Source organism: Cinclus cinclus, chromosome 8 (assembly GCF_963662255.1).
Source record: "Cinclus cinclus chromosome 8, bCinCin1.1, whole genome shotgun sequence".
In the NCBI taxonomy this organism is placed as follows: domain Eukaryota; kingdom Metazoa; phylum Chordata; class Aves; order Passeriformes; family Cinclidae; genus Cinclus; species Cinclus cinclus.
The window spans coordinates 13,107,680-13,122,465 of NC_085053.1; the positions used below are offsets into that span (position 1 = coordinate 13,107,680).

The 14,786-nt window shown below is 35.0% G+C and overlaps 1 protein-coding gene across 6 annotated transcripts in view; it reads right to left on the bottom strand.

Moving 5' to 3' along the window:
* Positions 1 to 274: 274 nt before the first annotated feature.
* Positions 275 to 14,786, bottom strand: part of PTBP2 (polypyrimidine tract binding protein 2) — a 48,047-nt gene continuing 33,535 nt past the window's right edge. For 2 of the 6 annotated variants that reach the window (XM_062497001.1, XM_062497004.1), the window contains 7 exons: positions 12,900 to 13,095; positions 7,020 to 7,159; positions 5,572 to 5,605; positions 5,023 to 5,115; positions 4,417 to 4,633; positions 4,237 to 4,314; positions 275 to 4,098 (listed from right to left, as the gene is read on the bottom strand). In XM_062497001.1, the coding sequence (XP_062352985.1) occupies positions 3,969 to 4,098; positions 4,237 to 4,314; positions 4,417 to 4,633; positions 5,023 to 5,115; positions 5,572 to 5,605; positions 7,020 to 7,159; positions 12,900 to 13,095 (888 nt within the window). In that variant the 3' untranslated portion in view covers positions 275 to 3,968. Of the gene's footprint in view, positions 4,102 to 4,236; positions 4,315 to 4,416; positions 4,634 to 5,022; positions 5,116 to 5,571; positions 5,606 to 7,019; positions 7,175 to 12,899; positions 13,096 to 14,786 lie in introns of all 6 variants that reach the window. The other 4 variants (XM_062496999.1, XM_062497002.1, XM_062497000.1 and 1 more) reach the window with 3 other exon arrangements.

Below are 14,786 nucleotides of genomic sequence, written 5' to 3' on the forward strand. Positions count from 1 at the left end.
ACACATGTGATATGGGGAAAAACATTTCTTGAGATGGGACTAGTGGATTTACATTCCTGGTGGCAAAAAAAAAAAAATAAAATTCTTTTTTCTAATGTTTTGACAGAACTACATGTTATCTAAGCATAGAATTAGACAAATTATCTAGAGTAAGCCAGAGTTCGAAATCACACTGCCTTAAAACCTGCAGACAGCAGGATCTGATTAATCTTGTCACACTGTAAGAAAACTAGAAAACATAAGGAACCTTATAATGAATCAAAGAAACTGTTTTTGTAAGACTGCTTATAAAACTAATTCTTAATGTAAAAACATTAAAAATGGCAAGCTACAAATAGCTGTATGAAATGAACAACATGTTATGTTAAATCACAATATACAGAAACACTTAGAGGTGTACTCCCTTAGCTTTGAGGTTTTCCCCAGTTTCTAGTTAGAATGCTGTAAAGTTTTGGTTTATTTCACTTACATACTGTACAGAACATTATCTGATCAAACAATTATTTTTGGACTTCTCCAACCAATTTCATTGCTCCACCAGAGAAAAATGTAACAATTCACAAAGAAATAAAAATCAGCAACTTCCCTCTGACAAAAGACCAGAATTATTTTAAAAATCTGAAACTGAGTTTGGAGAATCACCACGCCTATGGCAACGTTTTACTAACAATCTGAAAACTCACATTCTATGGAGTGTAAGAAGTTATTCATGAATCTTATTTTCAGTAAAATTTTAATAAAAGTGAGGCTTTTCACATTCTGAAGAGCTAAAAATACAGAAACTTATTTACATTTTATAATAACAAAAATGTACAAATTACTATACAAAATGCAGTATCATCTTATGAAAATCAAGTTTTCAGAAGTTCTAGGAGTTAGGACGTTACTAAGTCTATATTTTCTGAAGAGATACCACTTTAAGGAGTAAGTATCCATAACTGAACAGTGATTTTCTTCAGATTAATAAAAAATGCTTTCATGACAATTATGACTGTCATCACTTTTAATTTTGGCTGATACAAATATAACCTCATAATAAAACCTGCTGAATTTATAGTAAGTCAAAGCCAAGATATACTCTTTCCCTTGAGGTTTTTGCCACAGAAATTTTCAAAATGAGAAAAGTATAGAAACTTCTTTTTGAGGAAATAAGCCTAGCAAGAAGTATGTAAGTTACCCTTTTATAAACCCCTGTATTTGTACATAATCAGGCAGTGCAGATGTTTACAGTTATTTTAAAATTACACATATGGCAATCACTGTATACTATCTGATACACATTTTCGAGTGGAAATAATTCAGCACAAGCTGAACACACAGAATGGTAAATTTCAAGTCACATTTCTAGTTGAACACGCAAGCACATTCTGATACACAAAAGGAAATCTGACACACTTTTATTTTAGAAAAATATGGGACATATTGTACAGATGAAAAACGTAACAGATAGCTCAGTCAGACCCTTAACTACTGCTTAACTCATTGGAAATAGTCACATCTGCATTTGGGTGCTTGAGTTGTAAAAAGATGCTGATTCACAAGCTTTGAGTATGTATGAACAGGATTCTACCAGCACTTCAGATTGGGTGATTGCTGCAATACCTGGAGTATAACTTAAATCATGTACTGGGTGCAATTCCCAGTAAAATGCCTTTTATTAAACTTATTAAGATTAATGCAAGCCCCTGCATTATACCATGACCTTCAAAAGCTGATAGCTATTTACTGATTTGAAAGCCACCCAAAGGAAGACATCAGTTGACAAATATTCTGACACCAATGTATCTACAGTGGTTGTACTGGAAAAATGACTGAAAAATGCTTTGATTTGAACACTGACAGCTTTTACCAAATGCTCCAGGATCATTCAGTCACTCTTAAATGGCAATTGTGCAAAATCCTATTTCTAATTGAAAGGGAAAAAACCCCCACAACAATCAGTTCAAAGTCACATAAAGAAAAACTACTGAAGTGCCCAAACTGTTCTAATATTCATTTGAACCCATGACTCTGAAAAGGTGAACTATCCTGTTCTCTACGTATCCATGTGTGGTCCACAGATCTCAAGTGAAATCCTTTGCTACTTTCACCCATGAGTGTACTGTATGATTAGTAGAAAATTTTTAGCAGACAAAAAAAATGAAAGATGAAACTTGCAGCAAGAGAGCATGGCAAACCTGAGAGATCTATTAGTGCATAAATCTGCTTAAAAACTAAAATGATAGAAAGAGAGCTAACAAACTACAATAAAAGTTATGTCTTTAAAGCAGTAAGTTGTAACAGGGTGGGAAATGTTCAATTTGCACATATGCCTGCAAAGGGGTCACTATCTGAAATAGAGTTGGTATTTTTCACAGAGTCAGATTTATGGTAAAAAGCCATAAATAGTAGTTTTTGATATTACGCTTTTCCCACCCTGGCGAGAATAAACATGAATTTAGAAGCACAGTAGAAGTGAAAAACAAAGAAGAGGAGAGATAGAAAGCAGCAGAGAAAGACAGAAAAGGTGAATACAGAGCTACAGAAGTGTTTATTGAGCATGCTACAGAGGTAAGCAGAGTACACACAAAATGAAATTAAACAACCATCAAACCTCCCAACTTTGTTAGAAAATTAATTTTTAATTGTGCCACTTCCAAACTATACTGAATTTTACATTTCTAAAGATGTAAAAACTCAACTAATAGAAAATATACATGACCTTTCTTTTTTTCTACATAGATAACAGAATCTATGAATCTTGAAACTAAGTACATCAATTCCAAAAAGTATTGGTCATTTAAACAGAATCAAGGTAACAGTTCAGACTGTCAGTGAACTGCTTTCAAATTGACTGGATCTGCAGATTCTGAGCCATGTTTATAGTAAAGTCAGATCAATTTCTAAATACAAAATATTTTGAAGAGATTTATTAAAACTGAATATTACAATGCAAGGTAAATTAAGACTAAAGGCACATAAACTTTGGTCCCACCTGGTTGTCAGTTTTAGAAAACCGCCACAAAATTTCCTGCAAGCATTTGCAGCAAACTTTCTTCATCATTGAAAAATACATGCACCATTTCCTCAACTAGCTTGACCAGTCTGTACATGCTCAGAAATCCACAACCATATTCCATACCTTAATTACAAACTAAAGATGGCAATATATATTGAAATGCACGTAAGTCATGTCAACTTCAAAAACATCTACGAAAAATATTCAGCCACAAACAAGACATTACTTAGTGCTGACATTTATATGATACATCCCACAAGAGTGTGTACAAAAAGGTTAAGATTCCACAATGCTTTTCACGTAGGGCTCAAAGTCACAGAAGTCACTTTTTGTCCTTTAAGAAATTAATATTCTGTACCTTGTTAATTTTAACTAATGCCTACATTCATAACTGAATCTAGACCAGAACAATGAAATACAAAAGGCCTTTTTTAAAAAAGAACACAAAGCAAAAAGTAGCAAAAATCAAATAAAACAATTTTACTCTTTCAGCATAATGCATCTTATCCAATTAAAAAGAAAAATAAGTGACAAGCCAGCAGATAAAGCAATCTATCAAGCAGGAGAAAAAAACTTAACCTTTTTACACACCCCTGCCTAAACATATTTAAATTATCATGTAACAATGTGCCCCAGACAACCAAATTTGCTTTTTACTAGTTATGCAATTCCAGCAGTACTAATTTTCCTTTTTAAGGCACGTACGTCAACTAAGTTGAAAAAATGTGGTATTAACTTGAAATCTTTTAAACAAAACAATGGTTTATCTAAACAACAGTTGAACAGTTGAAAAGCAGTTAATATCACTGCCTTTTTCTTTTTTATTTTTATTTTTAAAACAATTGAGGAATGATAACAGCATGAAAAAAATAAAGAAAACAGAAGACAAACTCTGGTCCCCACTTTCCTGAACAGTCAAAAGGTGACAACACCAAACAATGCAATACACCTTCACTCTCTATCTGCCTTTTTAAATAGTTGACTTAGAGAAGGAAACTCTCAGATGGTGACTTTCTCCCAGATTGTAATTGTGAAGATCAATCAAAGCCTGAATAGCTTCTTCTACTGTTGACATCTGAAGAAGTGCCATCTTGTGATCTCTTCTGAAACAAAATAGTGGAATTAGGAACTCGAACACTACAGGGATTGCTCCTAATGTTTGCTATCTGTTATGCACTTTTTCTTAAGATGTGCTGCAAAACTCTTTGTTTAGAGCTATGTGCAGAAAAGCTACTTACTGAAAAAATTTAAATGCTTTCACAGTGCCTCCAGTGTTAGCAAACAATGTGCGTAGATCCTCTTCTGCTACTGATGGTCTACAGACAGGAAGAAAATAAGCATAAGCAGGAAATCATTAGTCAGTTCAGTGTGCTGTGGATCACATAAATATTATCAGCTTAACGACAGTGAACACTTACGGAATATTGGACAGATGAAGTGTTGCAGAAGGAGGAAATATATTTTGAAAGTTTTTTGAACCAGGTTTCTTGAAGCGGTGCAAAGGCGAATTACCAAAATCTTTAGTCAGCCCTTGGTCATCAAGTCCCTCTCGAGGTAGTTGTACTGTCTGATGTTTAGAAAGGGTAACCCGAATAATCTTTCCATACATTTTTTGTCCATTAAGATGGCTCATGGCTGAAAAAGACAAGTTTACTGAATTGAGTGGCACTTTTCAATAGCTTGTGTGGTGCATCACACAAGCAAAGAAGAAAAACACTCAAGCAAATCAAAGGGTCAGCGTGCTAAAGGACTGGAATCAAAAACTAAGTCTGCAGACTCTTTGTCAATATTTAATTTTACTTAAGGATCATCATATTTGATTCAGCTGTTGAATTTATTTAGGGTATTCATTTAGGTGCAGACCTTCTAGAACACAAATGCATACAAAAAGATTTTGGATCTGGTGGATAACCAGGATAAGAGATAGACTGACAAACATAAACACATTTGGTTCACCTGATATCACACAGCCAAATTTCCAAATATTTAGACTAATGGGAACATAAACAGAAAACTAATCTTACCCAGCTGTGACTGGTTTCCATCAGCCATCTGTATAAGAGCACTATCTTTCTTATTGTATAAAATCTTCACACGCTGCACATCACCATAAACACCTTTACAAAGTCAAAAGTAACCCAAAAGAAAAAGTTCATTTTAAAGCCAGCCACCTAAGTAATATATTTTGACATATCAATGGAACATTCAGACAGCAACAAGATCACTCACTCAAACTCAACACGCTCACAAATGAATAAAGGAGATAAAGATTTTGAATAGTGAATTTTGAAAAGAATAATTTCTGATAAACCCTCAAAGCTATGTGAATGATATAAAATTAAAGACCATGCAAAATATATTAGCATGCATTAAAAGAAAATCTGTGTCTATGGAGAGATTTAAACAGCAAAAGAAAAATAGCAAAAGATTTACTATTCAACTTTAAGCCAAAGTGCTAGCTATACAAATAAGAATTAAGGTGAAACAAAAAAAAACCAAAAAAACAACCAAACAAAAAACCATAAAAACAAAATCAAATCAATAATAAAAGTATAGTGCTAACAATAACATACCGAAGAGGGTAAACAGACTTTGGGGCGTAACCATCTTTAGAAGGAGAGAAGAGCAAGCAGCGTAAGACAAGAAGAGAGAAGAGTCGAGGAAGAGCGGAGATGAACAGATCATCCATAACGAAGGGTGGATCCCGCAGAATGGTGAGGTGGTCATGGATCATGGTTTCAAGGCGGTTAATTGGGGCAAGTTGGTCCGAGGAACATTTTGTTCAAGCACAGAAGCATGAACATAGGGAATGAAGACGGGGAACGTAGACAAAGACGAGGAGAAGGGTAAGACAGGGAAGGGCATGGGAATTTGGGTAAAGACAAGGAAAGGGAAGTTGAACACACAGGGAAGAGGATGAAATGGGGGAGGGAATACAGCAATGCAGAAGAAAAAAAAATAAGGAAGTGGGGAAACAAAAAAAAAATAAAATATAGGTCAGTACATAGGAAATGCAGGAATTTGGTCAGAAAATGGTTGGTTTATGTACTGTACAAGAAAAACTGAGTAAAATGTAGTCACCCAAGACAAATATGGGTAAAGTACATTCATATCAAGAGTAAACTACAGCATTTCATCTCAACATGAAAATAAATTAAAAAAAAAAACATGCAATAGAAATTTTAAAATTTAAACTTTAACTGCGTAAGCATGGCTGGTTATGAAATGCAGGCAAAATATCTTTAAAATGGCACTCTGATCTAAAACGTTTTAACATGCAAGACTGTGGATGACAAAATAGTGCTAGATGATAAAAAAAGCTTAATGATTTACAGTGACAGAGGCCAGTTAAAAATGGAACAGCTAGACTGATACAAACTTCCCACATTTCATACCAGCTTTCACAGCCATCAAAATAAATGTAAAGGACAGTAAAAACGCAAAACTAAATTAATCCCTTTAGATTTCAGAGTTAGCAAGAAAGATACAGTTAAGGTGAAAATGCTTTGCCACTACTTTTGTTTTTTTAAAGACAAATTAACTGCAAAGAAAAAAAAATTACTAAGAGAGACTGGAAGAGTGCCTCGTCAAGATCTTTGGAAGAACCTTCAAAGAAAAATGTGTTAGAGTAGGTTCACATAAATTAAGACTCAAAAATGTGAGATACAAGCATGAAATGAAACAGCAAACAATTAGAAACAAAACAGAAAATCTAGTTTACATGATTACAGTTACAAAAGAAAGAACAGGTGGTATACAAACATGTAGTAAACAAATTTTTATTAGAAAAAATAGGTAGCTGACTGTCAAATGATATTTTAAGTTGTTAGCTACCCAGGAAAAAAAAAATGTATTTAACAGTATCTTTAAAATAAACTCTGGGGATTATTAAAAAAACAGCAAAAATACTTTGAGCTTAAAATCCAAACATAAGAGGCCAAATGCAAAGAAATTATAAAATACTGACAAATGAAGTGTGACTAAAGGGAAGAGGGGGGAGAAGTAAAATTGTTTTACTTACCTCTTCATTTAAATTGCTAACCAGGAGGACAGTATTGCCACCAGCTGAAACTCCAGGCATTCCCACACGGCCAGCAGCAGCAGCTGCAGCTGCAGCAGCAGCATTTGGAATAGCCAAAGGACTCAGAGCTCCTGGAACAGCTGCAACAGGAAGCCCTAATTTTAAAATAAAGCATATTTTACGAAACACACACAAGTCGTTTTTTAAAAAAAGTTCCTATATCAGTACTAATGCTGCATATACCACTCTACACAGCAGACTGTAAAGACTAAAAAATCCCACTGTAAAGTCATCCAAAAGGTTGTGAAACGGGTTGGCAAATTAATGTCAGAGAAATGCAGAAATTTTTTTCAGACCTAGTCTGCAAAGTTATGAGGTGTAAAAAGTATTTTCTATTCAAATAACCATTATTGTGCAGCAAAACTGTTTCCACTGCGCTCCCAAATGCTTCAAGTGTCCAGTTTATCAAGATGGTCTAAAGTAAATGTTGATTAATCAGTAAGAATAAACACTAATTGTGCTCTCTGCATCATTATTTCCCGTCATCATTTGAGAGACATTCTTCACTTTAATTTGGTGCTTGACTAAGTATCCAACAAGTGCAGTTGGCCACGTGAAGAGCTGCACACATCTCTCACAACCTCAGCGTAATGAGGTGGGGAGGCAACACCCTTAATTCAGGATTCAACATGCTCTGTGGCTTTAGCAATTCAGTCATTTGAAGAAGCATGTTACCCTCAGCTAAAGGTTCAGCTGTGCTTTTATGTTTTCTCCTTCAGGAAACCCAGACCCCCCAGAGAAACACTGGTTTTGTCTGCTCAGGCCACTGGGGTATGAGCCGGGTGTGCCGCTCCCAGGGTTCAGGAAAGGTTCTTTTGATACATATGAACTATACATAGTTTATATAGGAACAGCTTTATCCTATTTAATCAACATTGTATTTGCACATCATGCAAGGTTTGGTAAAAAAGAACTGATGTATCAAAATATTTTTCCAGGACAATAAGGTGTGACAGACCTTTACTGAAGGAAATACAACTTATTCTATACTAGGTCAACAGCAATTACTTCAGTTTTAGAAAATGTCAAGCTACCAGGTCTTACTAGAGCCTATCCAGTCTTCTAGCATGTCTAGACATCTCTCCCTAATCTTAGAAACTTTAAGCCAGTCCTGTATTTATAGGAATAAAGGAATCTAAAGAAAGCTAGTGAAGTTTTTATGGTTCTTTCCATAGCTGGGCACACCACAGCCAAGTAACTCATACTTTAAAAGGCAAAATTCTTCATAGCATCAGACTCTCCCAAGGACATTCTTTGGTCCCACTGAAGAAGTTAAAAAAAAAATTAAACACCATTCCTACAAAAGTATTTTCAATTATTATCCTTCAAAATTGTCATCAAGATTCTCAAAAAGGAGCATTAATGGAAAGTGCTAACAAAGAATGCCAGCACTGACAGCAAGGGATAAAGCTGTGTGAGCCCTAAGCACAACAATGTATTTCCAGCTGTAATGTTCAACAAGTATCTAATTGTGAGTAACATATATCAGTATTTGCTATTCTAAGTAGTTCTTACATAAAATATTTTGTTTGTTGTGGTTCAGTACAATACAGCTGTTGTTTATCCAAAGCTTTTTTTCTGTGACATCTCTAATTTTTTATTTTTTTTTTGGAGGGGGGGGGGAAGGGAAGAGAAGGGAGACTATAGCTATTATCTCATATGTGAGGTAAAAAAAACAGAAGAAAAAGGAAAAAAATTGACTCTGATAATTCATTTGAAGCCAGCTCACTTCATTTGCTAGTAATCTTCTCATTCTTTCAGAAAACACTCATTGAATATTATCCAATTTACAGTCTCAAAGATTTCCAAAACCTTATTTTACCACAGGTGAGGATGTAGTAGATGAATGAGTGATGATGCATGCAGGCTAGATCATCTATTTGATTGATGTGTTTTTAACTGATTACTTCGCACGCATAGATCTCATTTTTTTGAAAAGGTCAGACAAATTACAAAGCCACAGCAAATAGCTGTGGAACAGAATTCTTGGTCTATAGTCTCCACTATACTTTGACTTGCCATTCTGATTGAAGCAATTCAAAGTTTTTTAATAAACAAAAATAAGAAGACTTTCTATTATGGAAAAGTTACCACATAACACGCTGTTTCAGACTTAGTCAGAAATGTTAGCTATTTTGTCAACATGATCAACTAGCATTAGAAATCTTTGTCCCTAGCTTTTCTTTAGCTTCCAACAACTACAAATAACAGGCTTTTGGGTTTTTTTCAGCATATTAATGAAAGCATATAAATATCATATATCTTCTTTCTAGCCTTTTAAGGCCTTTTCCTCAATGAAGTTAAAACACAACATGTCACATTATTCATTTCCTCTCAGCTTATCCTTTTGGGTGACTTCTGAAATGCATATTGCTAATGCCATTTTCATAGCAGGCAAACTGAAGCTATACTAAAAATATAAACTTCAGTGAAAACCACAGGCACTAGTAATCATCTTAATGCAGGTAAGCAAAACTGACCAAGAACTGGGTTCATGAACCTGTTATGAAACCTTTCCATGGCTCTGTGTTCAAGTAATCACCATCTACTAGTACTGACCAGTTCCTGTCCTGCTTCATACAGCTTTGGGGAAGACAGGAGTTTAACAGCTTACAAAGCTGTAAGAGTTACATCATAAAGTTACAGCAGTTTAACAGCTTACAAAGCTGTAAGAGTTACATCATAAAGTTACATTTACTGAAGCGGAGCCTTAACTTCACCCAAAAAGAAAGCAAGACATGTTTGGTTTAGAATTACTGTAGCTTGAAGCACCAAGACTAACAAGGTTTACATCCTGTCACTAAAACTCAAACCACAAAATTGTGTTGAATCTGAATCTCACTTCTGACATATGAATTACAACATACTCTTAGAAAGCCAACAACAAAAAGTCTTCTGTTGGCAATCCCACGATATACGTATAAAAGATCAGCTACAGCAAGAATTTTTACAAGAATGCCACAGGTCCATCTCTCAGTATTGTTTTTGAGCATGGAAGAGAACTTGAAGAGCACACTGAACTCAAAATGGAGCTCCGCTCTTTCATGGGAAAATATGTCCTTAGAATCACATGTGAATAAGACACAGCATAAACTAACATATGCTGAAGACATCTTTATCAACATTACAGAAAGAAATTCTACATCAAACAGAACAAAATAAACATTAAGATTAAAAAAATTAGGAGGAAGTTTGTTACCATTCTGCCATACTTAACACATCAGTGTATACCAATCTCCATGACTCTAAACTTTTAATTCTTCCCACACTTCTTTTAAATATGTGAATAAAGGCAGCTATAAATTGTATGCATGAGCATTCTTTCTGGTTTTTGGCATTTTTCTCTTCTTTGTCCTCTTATTTACATCATTTTTTATATTTTGTGCCTTTTTACACAGTCAGTGGCCCAGAATGAGAACCCTGTTCTTCCATATTCAAACAAGCACCATTCCCATTTTGACAATTATCCTAACGATTAAGGCACCAATAGCACTGTGGAGTCTTTTTGTAAAATTTTTCAGCTGTAGAACTCAAATTCTGTAAAAACAGAAAAAAGTCAACTAGAAAAAAATGAACAACAACAACAACAAAATCCCTGTACTAACTATCCCCATTTGACAGAGCATGAAGAGTTAATATACCAAGCTCACCCAACTGGCCATGAGCAGAACTAGAAAATACACCCAGCTCCCTTAAGTCTCCTTTGAAACAATGACTGTTTTTACACACGAAAAAGCCAACATAATATAAAATCTCCACTATTCATCAAAATAAATGTGACTGACTTCACCAATGCTCTGAAAATGTTTCACAGCTGCAATGCAAGCCACTCGGGTTGTGTGCCTTTTCTTTTTCTACTGCTTGGAAAAACAGTGCATGTGTGGAGGTACACCCAAGGAGTACAAATTAAAATATTTAATCAGTTATTGTGACTGTCATTCTCTTTTAAAAAAAATAATTTTTAATATGCACAAAATAGTGAGTGATTAAAATAAAGATGTTAGAAAACTGTAGTTTTGCAGACAAAAATCAAAAGTATCTAAGTGACTTTTAGGTCTAAAGTAGTAGATCACAAAGTCCACTAAAGTCTCTTGGATAGCTGCAGAAAGTACAGTAATTCCAGTTAAATATATCCACAGTAATGCAAAGATGCAAGCATCCACAGACTGTGATTTCACCATGCCAAGCAAACGAAACCTGTTTATTTGATGCATACTGTAAGTATTATATACAAGGAAATACATTAGTAAGCCTGAGACTAGAAATCAACTTCTCAGGATTCAGGAAAATGTGAGAACTAGAGTTACATAAGTAACTGCATTTGGCACTGTTTTATAACTCATGAATCTTTACCCTCTCCTCTCCTAAAGCCCTAATATTGTGGGTCTCATTAATAAGAAGTTTTGCTTTTGTCTACTTAGCACTCATACTGCAGCCCCACATCTATGTTCTAGTCATTACAGGCTGACAAAAGAATTACTAATTCCCTCAAGGGTGTTCCTACAGCACTCATCTCCATGGTTGCAAACTTCTACATGAACACTCATCCACCTTCCCAACCAAAGCACGAAATGAGAGATTTCAATTTTTAAATTATGGGAAGTTAAAGGAGAAAAACAAAAATAAACTTCAGAAAGTTTTTTCCTGAGACTTTTGATTCTCACAGTATTCTATACTTCCCAAATCTTTTGCTGTATCTTCAAGTGATACTGGAAACAAAGTCAAGTGCTCTGGAATTTGGGGAAATTGGCTTTGTGTGTACTTCATGACTAGATATGAAATGCACCCTTCAAGCAACCTGATTTCAGAAAAGGGGCAAATACAGTACAACATTCAGTAGCCCTAGCTACAATATCTATCTCTTCCTGGGCTCAAATCATTCACTAAGTGTCTTCTGTCTTTCATAACAGGGAGCAGAAGCCCCTCTATCCTACATTAACTCAAACTTACTTCAGTTTGGCCCAGACTGTACAAAAAAACCATTAAATCTATGTTGTCCTTATGTTTTCTTCAGAACAAAAATGGGAAATTATGAAAGAAAAAAAAATAAAAAGACTAAGTGGGAAGAACAATGATCACAACATAATAAATCAGCTTTTATAAAAGTAATGATTCTATATTTGAGTGCTATTACCTTTTAAAGAGTGAAAGGTGTTCTCACCAAAAAACAATTTGACAAGAGTAGGAGTATGCATTGATTATTCTGGTAATAGTCAGAAGATAGATCTATCTCCACCCTTCTCAGATCGTTTCACCAACTTCTGACAAACTCAAAGGCTGACAGAATATATACAACTCATAAAATGTAGCACTATTAGTGCAACTACAGATTTTTTTTTTCCTTGTATTCAGAGAAACTACAGGTAGAGCCATGAGGTTTGTGTATTTTAAGCCAAGAGCATAGTATTTCCTCTTTGAAGGAAACCAGCAAAATGTTAGCTTCATAATCTGATATTACACACAACCATTAGCATGAAGAAATCATACAAATCACATTAAGTCTCTCTTACAGACTAGGTGGGAAGGTGGGCAAGGTGGACACAGACAGGAATATAAGAAAGAGAGAAGGACAGATTACAGTACACAAGCTGAACTAACTTGACTTTTTCTAATACTTTGTGCATTTGCCATTTTGTCATGCAAGTTTTTATTCATTTTTTGCAGTACTCCTAAAGACAATATAATTATGTTACTACAGTTCAGACCACAATATAGACTGAACCCTGAATGGGCCTTTGGACACTACTGTAATTTGTTAGAAGGATTAATGAATACTTTCATGAAGTGGCTTTGCAATACAGAAGAATGTCAACACCATACCTAGAAGAGAGGTCTCCTTTGCAAAAGCTGCAGCAATAGCTGGGTCCAGTGTTGGCTGTCCATCACCAGATGGAAGGTCAGGACGAGTGTAGTCCCTGCTTTTATCGTTGTTGTACTTGACATTCAAATTCACCAATTTGGAAAAATCAATCCGTAGGGTGCAGCAAGCATTATAAATATTTTGACCATCTAAGGCCTGAAAAAAAGATCACAGTTTATGTAAAAGACTCACAATACCAGTTGGTTGCACGAGGTTGGGGCTTTTGGTTGCTTTATTTTAAACAAGTTCACCGTATAGATATTTACCTGTCTTACTGTCTAGCTTAAAACCAATTAAAATTCATTAACCAATCAATATGACTCCAGGAAGCTTGATGCTCCCTTCCTATCTAAAAACTGGCTTTATGCACCGAAACGGCAAGGGACATTTTAACACTGTCAAACTTAAATTTTGACTGTTGAATACAGCTAATTAACCTGCATTCCATAGCACAGCTTAAATTCAGACATAATGCCAAATATATTTCTCAAAGAAAAAAAAAAAAATCAAGAATCTTACATGGAAAAATCAACTGAGGAAAAAAAAATCTAGACTTAACTACCATGTTAGACTGCCATCTGTTAAGGCATAATATATACATTATTCCTGCACACTTTCCTTCTCCCCTTAAAGGCAACTAGTGCCAAAACTGAGAGGAAACCAACTTAGCTAACCTGATGTTACTAATACTCTTTTTTAGAAATACCATCTTCACAATTAATTGGTACTTCAGAAAGAATGCCTATTAACATGACACGTAGTAGTCTATGAAAACACTTTAAAAACATCCAACATATATATACACATATATATGTTTCCTCCTTGGCATTATCCACCAGGCATGTCAATACCTGGATTTGAGTCCATTTACATTATCTTCCTTTCATTCGAAGCACTACCAGTTAAATATGACAGACTTAAAAATATGGAAGCTTCTGTAAAAAAGTCAGTTCGATTCTCAGGGAATGCTAGGAAGTGAAGAAGCAGCTCATCTTAAAAATTAGCACTCAGTCAAGTCATGATGTTAAATATAAAGCTACCATATAAAAATATATATATATACACACACACACACACATTGAAAAAGATATAAAGCAAATTTTCAAATACACAACTGAATTTTTTTATTTCAATGTCTGGACAGAAATTTTAGACTGAAATGTACCATTTCTGGAGCTGAGCTAGCTCTTGCAGTTAGCTGGGTTACATCTGCAGTGTACTTGCCAAAGCATTCGGGTTCTGGTAGGGTTTACTATTTTGAGCTAAGCACTGCACACACCCTGTGTGCCTGCTATTTTCATACAGTGATGCATCTGGAAACTGAACATCTTGCAGACACCCCTCTGCTAGGCCTGGGCCAGCAAGGGAGTCCCCACAAAATGTATTAACACACCTGCATCTCCAGGGCTCATGAAACCACTTAAAAGAACTACCACCATTAGCAACCAATGGTGTAAGTCAATACGTAAGTCAATATCATTATTTTATCATAGCTTGAAAGTTCTAAAACCATATGGAACAAAAAATCTATAGAAATGGAAAATCTAAGCATTGTATCAACAAACAGCAATTAAAGAGAAACTCCTAAGCTTGAAATTAAGCTTAAAAATGCTTTATACAATATTGCAAAAGCAAAATTTACTATTCTTATGCATAGAACACAAGCTTAACTAATTAATTCTGTATTGTTGGGATGGTGGTGGGCGCCACCATTAGATCATACACCATTTGCAAGCTTTTTTATACATGGTGACAAAGCAGAATCTAAGACTCCTGTTGGTATTCGGGAAAAGAATGTCACTTGAGCACTTACACCTAAAAAAGTTTATCTTGAGAACCTGCCATCA